The sequence below is a fragment of the Octopus bimaculoides genome, chromosome 1 (assembly GCF_001194135.2).
Source record: "Octopus bimaculoides isolate UCB-OBI-ISO-001 chromosome 1, ASM119413v2, whole genome shotgun sequence".
NCBI lineage: Eukaryota > Metazoa > Mollusca > Cephalopoda > Octopoda > Octopodidae > Octopus > Octopus bimaculoides.
The window spans coordinates 57,447,796-57,469,147 of record NC_068981.1 but is presented as its reverse complement, the minus strand read 5'-3'; the positions used below and the strand labels follow the sequence as shown (position 1 = coordinate 57,469,147).

Below are 21,352 nucleotides of genomic sequence, written 5' to 3'. Positions count from 1 at the left end.
TCTTTTTTTTTTTTTTTGTTAACTCTTAAAAGTTCTACACTGCAGGTATCTACACCTGTTACCAAATCCATAACAGTGTGAAACAGTAGTTCAGATAGTATTGTTTGGTCAAAAACTAGAACTAAACATTCTGTGTGAGAACCAAAGTTTTACCTCATTTTATAAAGAACTAGCTATATACCAAGTCAAATTCTCTAGATTTTTTTCTTCTTTTGATGTCAGCCTAATGGTGATCAATACCTCAAGCAATAGGCTAGAATTTGATACTATTCCATGCCAGCATGGAAGGTGGACGTTAAGTGATGATGATGATGATTAATGATTTATTAACAGTATTCAACCTACTTTGGCAGGTGAAAGTGACATGACAATAGATAAAGATCAACAACAATAGGTAAAAACCACATTCACTATGTACATCAATGATCATTATACTGTATCAACAAATTTGATCCAAATTCATGCAATAGTTATAAATTTATGATTTATACTGAACTAACTGCATTTCATCAACATTTCTAATCACTAAAAGGATTAAGGACTACATATTATGTGCATTTCAATTCAACATAAGGCTTAAAGGAATTAAATGTTTCAAAAGTTTGCAGTAAAAACCCAGAGGGGTTTATATGCCATTTTTGGTTGAATCATACAGAAGGCAAAGCTCACAACCAACAACAACAATAGCCTAGTTTCAGTTCTGAGCAGCAGTTGCTTCATTTTCCTTGTATCACTAGTTCCCTTAAGAAAGGCTTGAACATCACAAATCACATTTTGTAATGATTTTATACTGAAGTCAGCAGGGCTAACAACCCAATGAGGAAACCTACATGGACACAAAACCTGCTAGAAATAGCAGTCGTATCTCCCTCAAATCACATCCATCTGAAATAAGAAAAGGACACGTGTAGAATGTCTTTGACCATAGATTTGTTAGATCCAGGTTGATCTAGGGCTAAGCAACACAAACAACAATTTCATTGATAAGTACATCTGATTCATCATCATCATCTTTTAATGTCTGTTTTCCATGGATTGGATGGTTTGACCAGAGATGACAAGCAAGAGGGTTGCATCAAGTTCCAGTCTGATTTAACTTGGTTTCTATGGCTGGATGCCCTTCCTAATGCCAACCACTTTACAGAGTGTGCTGGGTACTTTTAACATGGCACTAGAAAAAAAAATATTATTCACAAGCTAATACTAATTTAATTTTAATAGTCTTGTTTTACTGAATAAATAAAAAGCCTGAGTAGATGTAGGGTGTGTTTTTTAACATCAGATCAGTCCTCACTAAGCAAACTTGTGATTGAAAGCATTCCATTTGTGACCATTTTGTCTTTTTGTGTAACTAGAACTACATAATCCAATTTTTTCTTTCTTCATTAAGACAGCGGGATATGATTTAAGGAGACACTGCTAGCAGGTCACTTGACCATGTAAAGGCACTCTCATTGGTTCAACTGAGTTCAGCATCAGATATTTAATCAGTGATTCTCCTAACAGGTTACAGCTCCTTTTGTGAAATGACTATGAGATCAAACTGTATAATAGTTTCTTTAAACTGGTGGAGATAGACCGGTAACCTAGGCAAAGTATTATTATTGGATTATTGTAGATCTTATGTGTTGAACTGACACAAATGGAGTGCTTTATTTTATTGTCAAAATGTTGCATGAGTGAGTGAGTGCATGCAGTTTATCTGATCATCTATTTGCTTTAGATTTTATACCATTGTAGCAAGTATAAAGATCAGATGGGGAGCTCTATAAATAGCAATATTGATACTAACAATAACAAAGGAAGACCAACAAAATTTCTAATATTAGCTTAATATATAGCCAATCTAGAAAGAATATTTAAAAAGTGCCATGGAAACAAAGAGAAGAGAAATGCCTACCCTTCGACGGTAAGGTATATATGTTCGTGGCCACATGGCAACCAAAGATTTTAAGATAATACAAATAAATTTAAGTACAAAATCTGTGATTCCTATAATCCAAGCAAGTGACCATATATCTAACTTTTCCATAACAGGAAGCTGGAGGTATAATCTAAAAATATAAGAAACAGAAAAACAGCATTAATGGTTTACCTTAAAATTAAGAAGTAAAAAGCAAAATCTTAGAAGCATCCACACTGACAACAAAATCAATGAAGAACATTATTTATTATTTTATGGTGAGAAGCTAATGTAACAGAAACTGCAGTTAACGTTTTGTTGTGTCCCTAAGCAAAACATTTAACACTACATGTTTCATTCCACAAAATTTGAAGAAATAAGTTAAATGTTTTCTGGGAACATTAAGCTGCAATAGACTAACATTTTATCTATGAACATATTAATCTTTCATTTTGATAGATTGAACAAAAGCTGAGCACTGAGCTTGTAAATCTAGTGGTCTATGGAGGTTAATACATTAGTACATGACTTCAGTTAATGATGGTAAGAAATTTTTAGAAAAAACATTGATTTACAATAAATTTTCTAATAGAAAAGAATACCAAAATGAAAAAAGATTAGATGTTAATCTGGAACGTGTTTTGAATTTGATTTTTTTTATTGGTTCTTTTCTGGATGTTAACTTTTGTTTTTTCTCAAAAGGGTGATTTTAATTTCAGCCAAAATTTTCATTATGTATATTTTTATCTGAAAACAAAATAAGCTTTGCAATACCTATTATTTTATTAAAAGATATTGCAATTCTTTTCTTTAGATTACATATTGAACGAGTTGCTTGGATCTGGATATTAAACAAATGACAAATTGTATGGTACCATGTAATTCTGTATTATTGATGTTGATTTTAAAGATGTTAGATGAAATGAAATGTTATACCATGTTGCTGTCTGAGGCTAGTCAACACAATCTCAGTACTATCATTTCCAAAACAAATTCACTAATCACTAGGTTCTGACTAAAAACACTTACTTACATACATTTTTAAGAAATAAAAATTGATACGGAGAAAGAGAATTTACTTACGTCCGGTAGAGTTTCTGATCAGCAAATACAATATATATAGACAAAATATTACCAAGAAGAAATAATATCAACCAGAGTTTAGATAGCAAAGTTCTATGCTGAGCACCACCTTGCTACAATGAGAAAGAAAAAAAGTTAAAAACTGGTAAACTATGACCAGACTAAAATGAAATTTTCATGTGTAATATATTAATTGTGACTGGTAGTCATTTATTTAGCATGTAGAGGAGGTTACAGTAAATTGGATTCATTAAATGCTGGCTTAAAGGCCAAACAATTATATCAAATAACTATAGTGTTCAAAACTTAATAGTTCAGTTTTCCTAAGTGTAAGGAGGTTATTTAACTGATTTAAGTAACATGCAGTGATAAATTGAAATACTGGTTTCAAATTTTGGCACAAGGCCAGCAACTTCAAAGAGGGAGTAAGTCGATTACATCATCCCCAGTATTCAACTGGTACTAATTTTATCAACCCCAAAAGAACAAAAGTTAAAGTCAATCTCAGTGGAATTTGAACTCAGAATGTAAATACGAATGAAATAAAATTAAATATTCCCATAAAACAGTAAAAGGTAAGAGAAAACCACTCCAATAACTATGCTTTGAAACATTACACAAACATCTTTACTGATGCCCTGAAATCTCAGTAGTTTGTAGGACGTTATATATGACAATAAGGTGTAGGACATTATATATGACAATGAGACTGTACTATGTTTGGTTTCAACTTTCTGTATTCTGAGTTCAAATTTTAACTTTGCTTTTCATTCCTCTTGTCATCAAAAAAATATTTGTAGGCAATACTTTACTTATTTTATTTCAATGAATCCTTTCCCTAAAAACGTGTATCTTTGTGTCAAAGTGAGAAATCCTTATTTATGACATATGAATGTCTGTGAAAACATGTTTTCATGACTTTTCAAGCCAATTGCACATGGTTAGAAATACCAGTTTTGGAATAGTTTACCTAAGTTTGATTGACTTTACTATTAAAACAAGAATCAAAATTCTTATCTCTCTTTCAAAACAACAAATTTAAAATACATTTTAATTTTATATTTTTTATTCAAATATTGTAAGAATTACAGCAAGCTGACTCAATAAGGTTTGACCTTCTGACCAAAGATTAATGGTTTGTATCTTATAATTGGTGTTACACTGTGTCTGTCAACACATAACTGTAAAACAACAGTGATGTCAGATGATTGTTGACAAAGTGTGCTATAGTAGTCAAAATCCTACTCTGGCATAAGTATAAATAAACTTTAGGTTATTTATATATATATTATGACTTCAATCTGATTTAATCTTTATTTCTAAAAGTATATCATTAGATTTAAAGACAATTATGACCAGATTATATTGTGATACTGTAAGAACTGAATTATTATAAAAATACATTTGCAGTCTGTGGTGGATGTGCAGAGCTCATCTAGAACATCTAGAAGATTGTTCCAGGTGAACTGATGATATAACTATAAAGAAATTATATGTGGTTAGCAATAACAGTGTTTGGTTAACTTACAGTGTCAAATTTAATTTCTATATAACACTAGAAAAACCAATATTGAATTTGACTTGAAGCATTAAACATCACAGTTGTGTTTTATTTTTTATCTTTTAGTTAAGAGGGAAGGCAGTGTCCTTAACCCTTTACAGAGGTATAGGTACCCAACTGAGCGATGGATTAAGTCTACCACCTATGTAGACCATGGCAAGATTTGAACTCAGAACACAAAGGGCTCGAATAAATATCACAAGACATCCAACCCAACTTTCCTAGTTCCACCAATCCACTGCACTGGATTCATATTATTTTCATTGGCCCTGAAAGGATAAAAGGCGAAGTTGACTTTGGTAGGATTTGAATTCATGGTGCAGGGAATCAGAACAAATACTATGAGGCATTCTGTCCAATGCTTAAACAATTTTTAAAATTCATCTTGGCACCACCAAGAAAAATGGAGAACATACTGAGATCAGTTTAACCTTGACTGCATCCAATAGTTAAGAGTAGGGAAATAACAGGAAACTATGCTACAGTAAGTGGTGTCAGTGGTATTAACAGAAATATGTGTGTGTGTGTTGAAATTCCAATATTGTTTTATTAAATCTAGTCCTTGACAACACACTAGAGCAGCTAGAGATACACCCTAACGAGGTTTTAATGCTGTATAGAAATGTTTATAGTACTCATATTCAGTATCCTGTTGCACTAAGTTTGACACATCTTGAAATGTTATCCTAACATGTTTATCAATAAAAGAAATAAAAAAGAAATTATGAAGTCTACCTGAAACAGCAGAGCTTTACTATATTTAGTTTTATCCTTTTTACTTTTTAATTAAAATCTTCCTGACAGTCATAAGGTTGGGGTTGGTAAAATTATTGACAGTAATGTAATAAGGCCACTCCAATTACTTGTGTTTATCTCCTTCGAATAATTAAATATTGCATTAGGTGAACAGAAAGTATTACAGAAAGAGTAAGAATATAAAAGGTTACAACATGGAAAAAGAAAACAGCATCAAAGATTATTTAGAGCAGGGGTTCTCAAGCATTTTTTACCTATGGACCTCTTTGATTCCTATTTTACTTGGGTGGACCCCCATAGCCATTCAATGTCTAAAAAGTCCTATCATTTTTTATAATTAAATATTATTAGGACTTGTATAAAAATTGTTAAAATATTTTGTGTGTTATGGACGTATAACCAATTTATTGCACATAAACTTTACTGGTCTAAAGCACAATTTTTTCATGGCCCCTGAAAATTTACCATGGACCCCAGTTGAGAACCTCTGATTTAAAGTTTTCTTTGTTTTTCTTTTTTGCTGTGATAGCAACTAGAAACTCACCCGAGCAATAAGTTGATGTGTCTGCCTATCAAAGCCTCGATTTGCATAGCAAAATGTTCCTAAGAGACTAAAGAATATTAACAGCCCTGAAAAATATAAAAACAGAGACAGAATATAGATAAAATTAACAACAGAAGATTTCAAAAAATGTTATTTTTTCATATATGGCTATATAATTTGTTTATTAAAAATCATATGAATATCTGTATATATAAAAGCAGGATGTGTGTGTGTGCGTGAAAGTAATTTATGCACGTCCACAAATTAGCACACATGTCGCTCCAATTCTAGGAGGACATTCGTCATGACCCTATCTGCATTTCCATCAACTTTTTCTCACAGAGGCACCCGCGTATAGCTGTAAAAATCGATTTTCAACCATAATTTTTACAAATTTTGAAGTTTGCTAACATGGCGAAGTCAAAGTGTGTGTATGCGTGTGAAGGAGAGAGAGAGAAATTGTGTGTGTGTGAGAGGGGGAGTGAGGGAGATACAAAGTTTGTTTGCCAGGGTCTAACAAAAAAAAGTAAAGAAAAAATGGGAGAGGGAGACAGAAAGCATCTAACGAAAGAAAAGGTAGGTAAGGAAGACAGAGTTTGTTTGCCAGTGTCTAACAAAAAAAAAGTAAAGAAAAAGTGGGAGAGGGAGACAGAAAAGGTAGGTAAGGAAGACAGAGTAAGTGTAAAATGTAAAATGCTTTTTTTTTCTTAAATATGAGATAGTTTCAAATATAGGATGTTTTTGAAAGACACTATATTTTATAATGAGATTATATATACTTTCTAACACAACAATTAAAATATATTTATTTTAAATCATTTATTTATTTTAAATTGTTCATCTTTCTCCCCTCTTACTCTCACACACACGCACATATACTACTTTGGGAGCAAAAGAGTGTTGTTTATATTTCATGCTGAAGAAAAAAATTTATTGACAATCCATTTATTTAACAACAATGAAACAAAGAGGTGTGTAACAATTTGCCAGTGAATTACACAATATAAATGGGTAAAATTTCCGAGGCTTCCACCACCCCAACCCGTTTTTCGGACCACAAAAAGGGTTTGGTAATTTTTCAGATTAACACCTGCACAATTTCCACTAGGGTGTTAGGGTCAGGGTTAGGGTTTTAGGGTTAGGATTAGGGTTAGGGTTAGGATTAGGGTTGGTGTTAGGGTTAGGGTTTTAGGGTTAGGGGTTAGGGTTAGGGTTAGAGTTAACCTAGAATGGACAGGCCCCTTATTTTTTGGTTAAGACTGTTGGTAAGTTTTCCTAAGTTACTCCAATCCAGATCCCCAATGCAAGCCTTCAGATCAACCTTCTTCTATGCAGATCTCTAATGCAGCTTTAAAAAAAAAACAGTCAATGAGTGGAAATAACCAATAAACTGATTCGTTATGGGATTTCCCAATCAAATTTTAGGTGTGGAAGTAAGGTTTAGAATCAAAGGGCCTTAGAGTCAATGTTGCAAAAACCAAATCCTAGTAAGTAGGAAGGTGAACAAATCACAAACCCCTTCAAGTAGATGGCCCTGCTCAATCTGTAGAAAAGGTGTAGGTAGAAAATCCATTCAATGTACCCAGTGTAAGCTATGGCCGCATAAGAAGTGCAGCAACATCAAAGGAAGGTTAACCAGGATGATACCTTTTGTGTGCAGCAGATGCAGAAAGGCATTAAACACCGAAGATGCTCAAATAACAGATTCCATCACATGCCAGTGGGAGAAACAAGTAGTTGATAGCTTCTGCTATCTAGGTGACCAAGTCTGTAGTGGGGGTGGTTGCACTGAGAATGTTGCCACTAGAATAAGAATAGCTTGGGCAAAGTTCAGAGAACTCCTACCTCTATGGTGACAAAGGGCCTCTCGCTCAGAGTGAAAGGTAGACTATAAGATGCATGTGTGCATACTGCCATGCTACACGGCAGTGAAACATGGGCCGTGACTGTTGAGGACATATGTAGGCTTGAAAGAAATGAAGCTAGTATGATCTGCTAGATATGTAATGTCAGTGTGCACATACAACAGAGTGTAAGCGCTCTGTGAGAAATGATGGACATAAGAAGCATCAGATGTGGTGTGCAAGAGAGACGACTTCACTGATATGATCATGTGCAGCGTATGGATGAGGGGAGCTGTGCGAAAAAGTGTCACTCCCTAACAGCGGAAGGAACTCGTGGAAGAAGGAGACCCAAGAAGACATGGAATGAGGTGGTGAAGCAGAGGTAATGACAAGAGACTGAGACCTCTGTAGATATGCTGTGATTGAGAAGACTGGCAAGTAAAGTGAGATCACAGCCGTAGCCTATACCAGTGTCTCATAGCCAGCCCATTTAAAAAGTACTTTTGAATTGTTGGGCGACACGCTGTGCTTGAGGAGACCTATTGAGTCAAGTAACATCAAAAATCCAAATCAAAATCACAATCAGAATCTCAATCAAATCAAAATCAAAATGGAAATTGTAGTGGCCGATGCCAGTGCCGCTTAACTGGCTCCCATGCCAGTGGCACACAATAAACACCATCCGAACGTAGTTGATGCTAGCCTCCTTGCCCCAACTGGCTTCTGTGCCAGTAGCATGTAAAAGGCACCATCCAAATGTGGCCGATGCCAGTGCCACCTGACTGGCTCCTGTGCCTGTGGCATGTAAAAAGCACCCACTATACTCTCAGAGTGGTTGGCCTTAGGAGGGGCATCCAGCTGTAGAAATCTTGCCAGATCAGATTGGAGCCTGGTGCTGCCTCCTGGCTTGCCAGTCCCCAGTCGAACCGTCCAACCCATGCCAGCATAGAAAACAGACATTAAACGATGATGATGATGGTGATATATATATATATATATATATATATATATATATATATATATATATATATATATATATATATATATATATATATATATATATACATACATATATTATCATCATCATCATCATCATTTAACGTCCGTTGTCTAAGCTGGCATGGGTTGGACGGTTTGACCAGGGCTGGCAAGCTGGAAGGCTGCACCAAACTCCAGTCTGTTTTGGTATTGCTTCTACGGCTGGATTCCCTTTGTAACACCAGCCACTCCAAGAGTGTAATGGGTGCTTTTATGTGCCACCGGCAAGGGTGCCATTTGCATGACACTGGTATCTGCCACAACTGTGATTTTACTTGGCTTGATGGGTCTTTTTCTCAAGCACGACATAATGCCAAAGGTCTTGGTCATTGCCTCTGTAAGGCCCAACATTTGAAAGGACCTCAATCACTTTGCCTCTGTAAGGCCCCCAAAGCCTTTTTCAGCTACAGCCAATGGCACTCATTTATTCCCTCTCACCTTCCTCTGTCTCTCCTACTCTGTGTGTGTGTATGAGGGAGAGAAGATTGCATGTATGTGGGTGTGCAAATGTTTGTGTGTATGTGTCATGTATTTGGTGTACCTTTTATCTTTACCATCCCCCTACCACTATGTGTGAATTTCTATGTTCCTCTTAACTTCTTATGTTAACTCGCATTTACTGTCTCCCCATCTCTTTATATGATGCAAAGTGTGGCAGGAGAAACCAGCCAACAGGTTATTATTAAATAGAGATGGAATTTTTTGCTAAGACTGCTACAATTTAAATTGTAGAGAAAGTAATATTGGTTTCAAATTTTAGCACAAGGCCAGCATTTTGCCTAACATGCTAACAATTCTGTCAGCTTGCTAAAGACAGACATATGGCAGTAATGATGACCATAACAATAGTAATAATAGTATCATAATCATGAATTTTGTGAAGAATATTCCATTTTTCAGACTATTATTAGAAGTAAGAAGTAATTCTGGTCTGAGATCAGAATTGCAATTAGCCAGAAGCTTACCGTTATATCAAAACAAACTTTGGAATGTTATATTTTTAATACTGTGGACAATGCCAGATTGAACAGTACTACCCAGGTGTCGAAACCACAATGATATCTGTTTGGGCAGCTGATGATGGGGATACACATATATTATGCTCAATTGTGAATTTCTTAAATCTTAGACTCATCTTGTAAAATGCAAAGTTTGTAGATTCATTGTTTGTGAGGATTGCTTACTTTGGTATTGTTTGATTTTCTTCATTAGGTAACCTGATTAGGCTTAGACAATGCTTAACTATTGGTGTCTAGTTTATGGAGATTCTGTGGCATAGACATTCATGTATATGTTGTTATATTTGGGGTGAGTCATTTTGGGCCAATTAACCAGATGCACTCAACATGATTGTTCCTCACTTCATCTTCATTATTATTATTTGAGGATCCCTTGTCTGAAATCTTCTGTCACACATTCAGTTCTGTTTAGTCCATTCTGTCAGAAGGGACTAAACAGGACAGGAGTAGACACACGGGATGTAGAGTCACTGGAGAGGTCACAGGACGAGTGACAAAAGATTTCAGACAAAGGACACCAAAATAATACTAATAATCATAATAATAATAATAATAATAATAATGATGATGATGATAATAAAGATGAAGTGAAGAACAAGCATATAGAATGCATCCGGTTAATTGGCCGAATCTTGCAAAACAAATACATAAATATCCGTCCATTTATCCATATGTATGTAACTCTTTATGAGCAAACTTCTAAGGCTTTGAAATGTCAAAAGGGCATAGGCGAACAGACAACGAGAAAACTAAAAACAAGATTCAGTTAGAATTTTCCAAAGTTCAAAGAAGTCTTATTTATGATGCTCCAAATTAACATCCCCAAACAGTAAAGAGTGAAGTATCTTATAGTTTTCATTACAAGAACAGTATACACATCTATATATATATATATACATCTATATACAGGAGTGTGTACAAAAGTAGGTATATAGTAATGGAAAAAGGAAATACATACAAAACTCATTTATTTTTATCAAAAAAAAACTAAGTTACAATAACAGGATTATTATAGTTATGATAAATGTATTATTATGAATAATGATACTGAAAATATCAAAAACAAGGCTAACTTTTAATTTTTTCGATAAAATAAATGAGCATTGTATGTGCTTTTTCCCTTTCACAACTGTATACCCACTTTTGCACCCACCCTGTATATACATCTATATATAAATACACACACTTATGTGTTTGTCTACAGACACACGGATATGTTCTCACATTCTTTACAAACATTTACATACTACACTGCTTTCAATGTAGCAGATGCAATAGTGTATAAATATATAGAAATATACACAGACATATACCCTCAAATTGTGTATATATAAAGATTTTCTTTCAACTGAAGATGTACCACAAATTTTGCATTATTTTGAACAATTTTTTTGCATTTTGCAATAATGAAGACATGTAAGTAATTTATTTATTATCAAATATGATAATATAAGTTATTTGCATGTTTTCGAGTTATGAAACAAATTTGTCATTTTAAATGTGTATGTATATTAGGAAGCACTCCGTCGGTTACAACAATGAGGGTCCCAGCTGATATGATCAATGGAACCACTTGCTCGTGAGATTAACGTGCAAGTGGCTGAGCACTCCACAGACACACGTACCCCTTTTTATATATTTCTCAAGGAGATTCAGCATGACAGAGAGTGTGACAAGGCTAGCCCCTTGAAATACAGGTACTACTCATTTTTGTTGGCTGAGTAGACTGGAGCAATGAGAAATAAAGTATCTTGCACTGCAGGGAATTGAACTCATGACCCTACGATCACAAGCTGAATACCCTAACCACTAAGCCATGCATATATATATAATATATATATATATAGATATATATATACACACACACACACACACATATATACACACACATATACATACACACACACATACATATACACACCTCTTTTCCAGATAAGGTGTTTTAGTGTTTTCACCCCAATCACGCAATATAATCTCCTGTTTGAGTGAAATGATGTTCACACCATTGTCCAAAAAGCCACAGCATTCTTCAATGAACCATGGCACCACTAATTAACAGACAAAGGTGAAAATGTGTGACTGACATTCAGGTGTTTGTCGATAGCATTAGTAATGTGGATCAAGGTGATTTAGCTTCAACCAGGAATTAAACCTGGGGAAACTTACTTGACTTGGCAAGACCTCTCCTTTATGCTGTAGTGATTTCTGTGACCTTATTTTCCATGACTGACAATAAATTTTTACTGCAACATCTGTTTCCAAACATTGATTCAGAATAGCTAACCTCATAGAGAAGGAAAATGGCAAGCAAGTGGCTGGTTATTTCCTTCAGTGAAAGAATTTTTTTTCCTTCCACAATATTATACTCTTTTACACTTCTACCCCTTCCAATTCTGTGCACTTTCCCCAGTAAATTTTTTACTATCACACCTGTCTCACAAGGTAAGACAAGTATAAAATAACACACGACTAACACCTGATACCTCATAATGTTGTGAAGAAGGAAAAGATTGATACTCAACAAATTATAATTAAAAGTAGGTTATGTTTTCACTGTTGGGTAGTTATGACGAATTAATTAAAAGATTAGGGATGGAAAACAAATAAATTGGGACATGAAGACAATTAATAATAATACTGATCAGTAAATACAGGCACTCGAAAACATACATTTATATTAACATATATTAATATGTATATATGTTAACTGGGCAAATGGCAAATTGCCTACACAGCCATTGGACATGTTAGAAATATCAGTCAAATCTCCCTCAAACCCACCTTAATAAAAAGAAAGGATATTTGATATGATAAGGAAGCACTACTATTTAGTTTGAATAGACGACAGGATGATCAGAGTTGGTACAACTTTAACCATAAGTTTGCTGGATCATGGTTGACTTGGGGTTAAACAACAACAATACTATAAAATTCAATAGATTTGTGTTTTGTAAGGTACTGTGTGTATAATAACTTTTAGTATTCATTTTCATGTTAATCAAGAACATAGCGATGCATTTTTTAGCAGATACCAAATTTTATCTAAATATGTCCACATTAAAGAAATAACTTTTACAACAAAATAAAGAAAGAAATTACACTTCTACCCTTGTGAAAATCAACTCTTTAGTTGCCTTCTAATAATTTAATTATTGCTTTTACTTTGTGCCTCCAGTGACTTTAAATATAAGGCATAATTGTGTGGTAAGAAGTTTAATTCCTAAACATATAGTTCAGGGTTCAGTCCCATTGTGTGTCATCTGTGGCAAAAGTCTTCTACTATAGCCTTGAACTGATCAAAGCTTTATGTGTGAATTACTAGACAGAAACTGAAAGAAGTCGCGCATGTGTATGTGTGTTACTGTCTCCTCACCTAAACATGGCATGACAATTGTAAATGAGTGTCACCATCATGTAAGCAGTATCCTTCATTTCCAATCTTTTGTGAAAACATGTTTAATCAAGGGGGAATATTATCTTGCTTGGAAACAGATTTGGGTTGGCAACAGTAAGGGTATGCAGCTGTAAAAATCTGCCTAAACAAATTTTGTCTGATCCATGCAAATATGGAAAAGTTGACGTTAAAGCAATGATGATGATGATGATTAAGGATGAACTCTAACTCACATCACCTAATATTCAAATAGGATAAGGCGACAAGCTGGCAGAATCGTTACCATGCCAGATAAAATGGCTTAGTAGCATTTCTTTTTGATTTTATGCTTCTGAGTTCAAATGCTTTTGCAGTCGACTTCGCCTTTCATCCTTTTGGGGCTGGCCTTTTGCCAAAATTTGAAATCAATATTTAAATAGGATATAAAGAATCACATACGGAAGTAAAAGGAATGTACTTACCAAGTCTGTGATCATACATAACTTTTATAAAAAGAATAACTGCAAATATTCCAGATTTCTGTAACAATTTGAATACAATACGCCAGTCTGATCTATTGTCAGTATTATGTTCATGATGAGCATGTCCATGTTGACCATGTGAAATATTTCTGAGGCCAAGTAAATCCTGCTGTTGTTGCTGTGGTTGCTGTTGTTGTTGTTGTTGTTGCTGGTATCCATTTAAATTGTTCCCACTTGAAACACCTTCAGTGGGATTATTACTGTTAGTTGATATACCATTAAGATCAAAGTTTGTGTTAACTGTGTCTCTGTTAGCAAGTGGGTCCATGTTAATAACCATGGATTGTTGTGGATAAAGATGAGGAGTGGAACTGTTATTATTGCTCAGTGAATTATTTCTGACTGAACTTGCCAAAGGTTCACTGCTTCTTAAACTGCTGTGGGAGCTAGGTCTCAACAATGGGAACAAATTCTGGACTTGAGATCCCAAATTTGAAGTTAAGTTTGAAGAATAAGGCAGGCCTCGAAAATAATAAACAAGCTGGGAATTGCTTAAAGGAGATCCTGTAGCCATTGAGACGATTTGAAACTGCTTATAAAGCAGGCTACAACTAGAGGGTTAGCTGGAAAAAATAAAATTCAACACTGTATAAGTATGTCATTTGGTTACATCATTTTAAGTGCTATAATAAAAGGCAGTAAAAGATACTGCATGTCTACATATGTAAATTAACCTATACAATATACATTTAAGGGCGCCCTCCCCTAGTTTAAAAAATAAAAATTGAAAATAAAAGTACACTGAAACAATCTTTTATGATATTTTTACTAACTATACATCCTTACGGTAAATTGGTTGAACTGATTTCATATTACTTACTAAAATGTATTCCAGAGCATGAAGACAATGTGAAATAAAGTTATTCCAGCAAAGTTTCCTATTCCTGACATTGAGATGAACATGAGCCAATGAGGGGAAATTGTATGCAGTTGCTTGACTTGTTAGAAGTGAAGGCAAATCTACCTGAAATAACACCTTATCATGTTATAAAAAGGACACACTGGATAAAGTGGTCCTAGATACATTGTCTAAAAATATAGGTAGAATGGTCATTGCTGGAATATCTTTGATCAGTGATCCCTTGGATCAGCTCTGACCAATGGCTAAACAACGTGAACAGAGAAAATGTAGAATGAAGTGTCCTACCAAGAGGCAGTGAAACAACTGCTAGATCAGTAGTTTATCCAAATGGCATCTACTCCTCTGTTTCCGAACTATTCAGGCATGCCCTTATAAAAGTTAACATATCCATTTTTTAATGTAGCTTAAAATGGTATTCTCATTGTGTAGCATAGAGGATGCAATAGAATTGTTGTTGTTTGGCTCCACATCAGCCCTGATCATATAAGCCTATGATCAAGGCTGTTCCACTCACAACTGCCCCATCTTTTGTTTCAGTTTATCTACAAATGATATCATTCAATCTGGCCAAATATGGCCAGATTGAATGATATAATTTAAACTGGCCATCTAACTTAAATATTCTATCTATTTTATGTTCAAACCAGCCAGATCACTGTAGTTGTATTTTTTTTTTATGTTTGCTTTTTACATGGGTAACTCAACAGTTAGTTTTACAAAAACCTTTGTAGAAAGGTTTGTCTTTTTCTATCAATCAATTACATTTTTTTCTTCTCTTTGGATATATTCTGATAGTCATATGAGTTTCAGCTATCAGTGAAGTTAACCAACAGAAAATATCTTGACTTGCTACAGATTAGAAGTTGGGATCAGTGTTAAGGTGCATTTCCATGATCCAGTTTGGGACAATATCTGCTACAGTAATCTATATCATGCAATATCTCCATTACGAATAGAACCATTTTGCAGAAGAGATATCTAGAATTCAATGTGGTTCCTTTCTAAGATTTCTATCAACTTTTCCTCAAATTATTAAAAGCATAAACCAAAAAAATAATAAAACTATGATAATTAAACTATATTTAACCCTTTAGCATTTAAACTGGCCATATCTAGCCCAAATATTCTACCTGTTTTATGTTCAAACCAGTCAAATCTAGCCTCCACCATCTATCCTACAATGTCATTCTAAAAATAAACAATCACATTATCAAACTCTTGAAGTTACAAAAGAGTGCATGATTAATTCAAAACAATGTGAAATGATAAACATTACATTTGAGTAATCTGAATGTTACAGGGTTAATGTTTGCTTTATTTATATATTGTTCCCATTAAAATATCAAATTTTAAGCTAAATCAACTTCTAAGTTTTCAGACTTGATGCAGGGACTAGAGTGAGATAAGTAACTTTCCTGGTGTAGTATTAAAAACTAGATATCAATGACAAGCTTTATGTTTTCAACCTGTGATTTGATAGCTCAGAAAGGCTGCCTTAAAATATCAGAGATTTTGTTTTCTCACAAAAGATGGAAGCCATAAATTGAGAATGCTATGATACATATGATTCTTAATTAACTTGTTTCTAATAATTTTCCAAAGATAATTTTTCTTTCTTATTTAATATTAAAAATAGCCAACAAACCAGGATACATTGCAAGCTTTGGAATCACAGTGCAGTGTGTCCCACCCCCAGGAAGGACAATCTCTCTGACCATGCCAATTATCATCTTATCACACTCGCTTCTACTTAGTGAAGACAGATGCTTCACACCAAACATGCCCTGACTGTATGAGCAGAGATCTAGAAAATATCCTCAAAAGGAGTCATGGTTGTCTCAGCTGTAGAACATTATCACTACACATAAAAAAAAAGAACATGATATTGGATCCCAGCCACTCAAAAATATGAACATCTTCAAAAATTGACCTTTCTCTTCAGGATCAGAAAATACTTCAGCTTCCAACAACCACTAATACTCTACAAAGCTCAGCTGATACAGTTCTATATTTAATTGATGAGGAATTATGTACATTATTTACAATTGATGGATATTTGTCCTCTTCTTGTTTGTTGTTAACACATTTCAGCTGATGTACCCTCCAGCCTTCATCGGGTATCTTGGGGGAAATTTCGAACCTGGATTCTCATTCCTAAGGTATTTTTCGATGTTATTATTATTATTATCATTATTCAGGTCACTGCCTGGAATCAAACTCAGAATCTTGGGGTTAGTAGTCCACGCTCTTAACCACTATGGCATATGGCGTAGTGATTAAGAGCGCGGGCTACTAACCCCAAGATTCCGAGTTCGATTCCAGGCAGTGACCTGAATAATGATAATAATAATAATAATAACAACAACATAGAAAAATATCTTAGGAATGAGAACCCAGATTCGAAATTTCCCCAAGCTACCTGATGAAGGCTAGAGGGTATGTCAGCCGAAACGTGTTAACAACAAACAAGATGAGGACAAATATCCGTCAATCGTAAATAATGTAAATAAAAGCTCAGATGAGACCTACAAATAGAATGGTGCTGCTGCTACATACATGCACACAGATGTTTGAGATTGCATCCTAAACAAGGTCACCCAACTGATTGGCAAGTAGTGACTCACCAACACTCTGGTCCACATATTTGCTGACGCCTCTTAGTGGCTTTCCTAATAATCTCTGTTCCTCAGAGCTGGATGGTCTCATTATTAAAACACGTTTGTCTCTCCACCTCTAATCACCTATACTGTGTCCATCTCTACTCCTAGACCCTTACTAACCATAAGCCCACTTTTACCTTCTCAAAATGTCAGCTCTATGTAATATGCTCCCTGCCCATGATTTTTCTGCAACTGCCATCTTACAGCTATTAATGATGTGTGTCAATCTCACCAATCTAGCAGAGAGAAGTTGCTTCTGCGAAGGTCAAGTGCGCAAACTCTTCCTCCAAATCAAACCAACTTTAAAGCCTAATTTCACTGAAGTATGATGAAGATGGATGATTTGTTCCTATCTTTTATCAAACATAGAAAGATAAAGATCAAGGTTGACTTCAGCAGTAGTTGAACTCAGAATGTTGGTAGGCAATGTAAAATACTTTAATGCATATTGTTCTTGCCACACACAGTCTTTCAAAAAACAAAAGAAGAAATAGTGAAAGAGGAAATGAGTAAACATCTATATGATTGCTCTAAGGTTAGTAACCAAACCTTCCTCAAATCACACCCTGCCATCTGAATAAAGAAAGGCCAAATCACATATGTGGTCATACATAATTCTAAGAAAGACTGTTAAAATATTTTTAATCATAGGACTATTCGATTAGAGTTGACTATTAAAAGATTATTAATGCAAATAATTATTACTTCTTTCATCCTTCTGGAGTCAATAAAAAGGTACTCATCGACTACTGAGATCGATTTAATCGACCATATTGTCCCCAAAGAGCTATGGCCTTGTGCCAATATTAGAAACCAATAGTAGGAGAAAACGGGGAATCGAAAAATAGTGATTGTTTTGTTTACGATTTATAACATGAATACAGCTGAGTTTACAATGAGAAATGAAGGAGGGTATGAACATGTGGCAATTGATAAGCGAAAAGATAATAATAGCAGCGGTTTCACGTAGTAAATTGTGGCCTTGGCTAGAAACTTAGCACTAAATCAATTATTAGTCAGCTGTTGAGCGTGTGTTGCTAAAATTTCAGTCCAATATCATATTATACAAGGCCAAATTGCTATGATATATGACATGAAGAGAACGTTCAAACGCACTGGGGTTTGAGGGCGGTTCATAATAAATGAAGGAAAAAGTAGAGACCGCTGTAAAAGGGGTAAACTCTCTACAATTGGATCCCGGAACGTAATTTCGATTCTACGACAAAACCATTTCACTTCACACACCAAATGTATTTTGGAAAAGAATGAGTCATAATTTTCTATTTCTGTCTAATCTAATATGCAGGTCCTTTGCGCCAAGTTGAGAGCATCCAGTAGTTATTCATGAAACAGTAGAGATCTTAACTAAATGCACAACAATATTTAGTTTCTTCCATCTATTTTACATTATGGTAGTCCTTGATATTAAGCCATTTCTCCGAGAATCTATAAAATAGTACCAGTAATATACTATAATCGATTCAGTATACAATACACCCTCTCCTTAAAATAGTGACTTTATGCTTTGTTGAAAAGCAAAAAAAAAAATGTTCTGTAGATATGTGGGGCCAAATAGGAAAGCCAAAAATCAGCCTTCTTTCCAGCTGATTTATAATTAAAGAAATATTCAAAATTTTAATTCACTTTATTTGAAAATATTTCTGCAGGGGTAATGCAGCTTTTCTTGCTTTAATGTACTTGCATAACAGAGTAGAAATGTAAACATTAAGCAGTGATTTTCATTTAAAAAGAAACCTAACTTAAAATCATTCTAATTTTAAGTTACTTGGCTTTATTAAATGAAACCCACGATAATTTCTCTATAGTAACCCTATATAATGCACTGGAAGACTAGTGGGATATTAAGGTGTTTCGGATATATTTGAAATAAGACAAAGTGTCAGATATTTTAGAAACTATGAATAAATAACGGTAACTCATAGACTTACATATAGGTAAAGGAAAGGATATTGCGTTTTCAGTAGGAAAAGGAAGGGTTTTTAAGATTAACAGATCTAAAACATAAGTAAATATATTTTATTTCAGAAATAATTGCAAGTTTCACTGACTGGTATAAAGGGCACAAGGAAAGAAAAGAAAGAAATAGAGAAAGAATAAATTCTACAGTTGTCAGTCTAAACTGTAAGGGTAACAGAATGAAAAATCAACAAATCAAAAATATTTAAAGTGATAGCGATTAGTATAATTACAGGTAAGGTCGACTTGTCATTTTCCTGGGGTCGATGTTAAAAGTACAAGTATAGTTTGACCATGCCCTTTCCTAACACTTAATGTGAGCTTTAAAACAAAATCATTACTGTTGTAAACATTGTGGCGAAACCAGTTTTCGTTCCACTTTCGATTACCATATAAAACAGCTCATGCTTTCATTAACTGTACCCACTAGAATTAAAAAAAGTTATGAACATTGCATATTCCTATTTCCCCACTACTGAAAATCTCGGACGTGACGGTAAACCAGAGTGTGAAACAAAATTTAATTGTTATTTCAAGTTTCTCTTATTCAACAAGGTGGGGTGTTGCAAATGACGAAGTACGCATTCAGACTAATATCGAGATTGTAATAGCGTGGTTTCAATAATTCAAGCATAATCTTTTATCACGAATAAAAGGTAAACAAAATATTTTGTTAACAGCAACGATCAAATAATTTAAAGGATCCAATGGATTGTGAAAAAGATCATAAATAAATACAAGAAAAGTGTCTTCCTGAAACATATTCGAGAATGCACCTTTTTTCTTTCAGCCTCACATTTCTTTAAACAATTTAGGAAATATTTACTTACCGTATAATGAATATGAATCATATTAAGAAATTTAAAGAACTATTTTTGATTTCAATAGGTTTGTAAAAGACAAATAATCATATAATTCTGTTTTTTTCATGTCCGATTTGAAGTGTTTTGATGTTGTACAGAGAACGTGGCACCGGACGTCGTCAGTAGGTTTAAAACTGAGTAACATGAGATAAATAGTTACGTTAGTTTTACTTGATAACTGCCATGTTGTAAGGCTAGACAAGAATACATACACATATATATATTGTTGTTGTTGTATAAAAATAAAAAATAAAATAAACGCGAGTCTAATCAATAAATCTAAATCATCAGCTCGCCGATCAGTTCCGTCGACATGAACGACTTCCGTCTTTTGATTATCGTTCTTGAAGACAACGCCGTAAACACCTTCACTGTTGGAATAACAGCTTTAAAAACATCCAGCTCGTAACTGTAATATATTCAGTCCTAGGTCAGAGCTGGTCGAGCAGACCAATGATGAAAAGCATTCAAACCATAGAACTACATTATCTAATATGCCCATAGGGTGTGATCTAAGGGAGCTTTGGCTTCATTTCTAGCAGATCAAGCAAGAACTTAGAGGCTTCCTTATTGTTTGTTAAGCTTCTGCTGCTGAATTTTCATTCTACGGTTTTTGTATATGGAAAGTACAAATTTTATTAACCAGTTTACTGTTTTCTTACTATTGTAATTACGAAATCGTTTGAAATAAACTTTTTCAGATTACATCAAAAAGATTGTTTCTCAAAATAGTATTCTTGAATTGAGTTACAGTCTTTGATTCGATAATATTTCTTGGTAAACAATTCACTACCTTAAAAAGTTCTGATGACTCATTTCCCGAGTTTATATATCGCTTCCCAATTTCAATTTTCTTTCAACAGTTGGAATCATAATTTTATTGCTAATTTCGTTTAATTTAGTAAGTGAATCTACCAGCGAGATTTAAGAAGTTTATCATTTTACCCATCTTGTTAGAATGAGTATCAACACATCTAAAAATAAATAAACTTCTTAATTCACGCAGGTAGATTCACGTGCTAAGTCATACGAAATTAGACGTCAGGGATAGATCGCTCACATAAGTTGGAATTACTCCGTTTTGACGGGGACTTTTCAGACTTTTTGACAGTGCCCTTGGAATTGATGTTTTTTTTTTTTTTTTACATCACCCTCTTCCCTTCTCCGGACCGATTTTGTCGGCACTACGTACGATGATTCTTTTGGGAGCACTACACAAGTAAAAACTATAGGATAAGCCTTTTCAGTAAAAAAAAAAAAAGTAAATATTTTCAGAAAAGATGTGATTAAATGGAGATTTGGCTATTGTTTCTAGCATATCCCATGA

The 21,352-nt window shown here is 34.3% G+C and overlaps 1 protein-coding gene across 1 annotated transcript; it reads right to left on the bottom strand.

Moving 5' to 3' along the window:
• Nucleotides 1-35: 35 nt before the first annotated feature.
• LOC106881032 (E3 ubiquitin-protein ligase RNFT1) lies at nucleotides 36-20,804 on the bottom strand. Its single transcript, XM_014931230.2, has 5 exons — nucleotides 19,993-20,804; nucleotides 13,604-14,226; nucleotides 5,848-5,933; nucleotides 2,987-3,099; nucleotides 36-2,054 (listed from the first exon to the last, which is right to left on the bottom strand). Exons 2-5 carry the CDS (start codon nucleotides 14,175-14,177, stop codon nucleotides 1,847-1,849), a joined length of 981 nt encoding a protein of 326 aa, XP_014786716.2. The 5' UTR covers nucleotides 14,178-14,226; nucleotides 19,993-20,804; the 3' UTR covers nucleotides 36-1,846.
• Nucleotides 20,805-21,352: the final 548 nt, after the last annotated feature.

What these genes read in the sequence shown, in the direction of transcription:
- LOC106881032 (XM_014931230.2), bottom strand. Translation starts at nt 14,177, where the DNA reads ATGGCTACAGGATCTCCTTTAAGCAATTCCCAGCTTGTTTATTATTTT. An exon ending in CACATCAACTTATTGCTCGG is followed by an intron (nt 3,100 to 5,847) that starts GTGAGTTTCTAG and finishes TTCTCATTGTAG; the next exon opens with CAAGGTGGTGCTCAGCATAG. An exon ending in GATCAGAAACTCTACCGGAC is followed by an intron (nt 2,055 to 2,986) that starts GTAAGTAAATTC and finishes TTATATTTTTAG; the next exon opens with ATTATACCTCCAGCTTCCTG.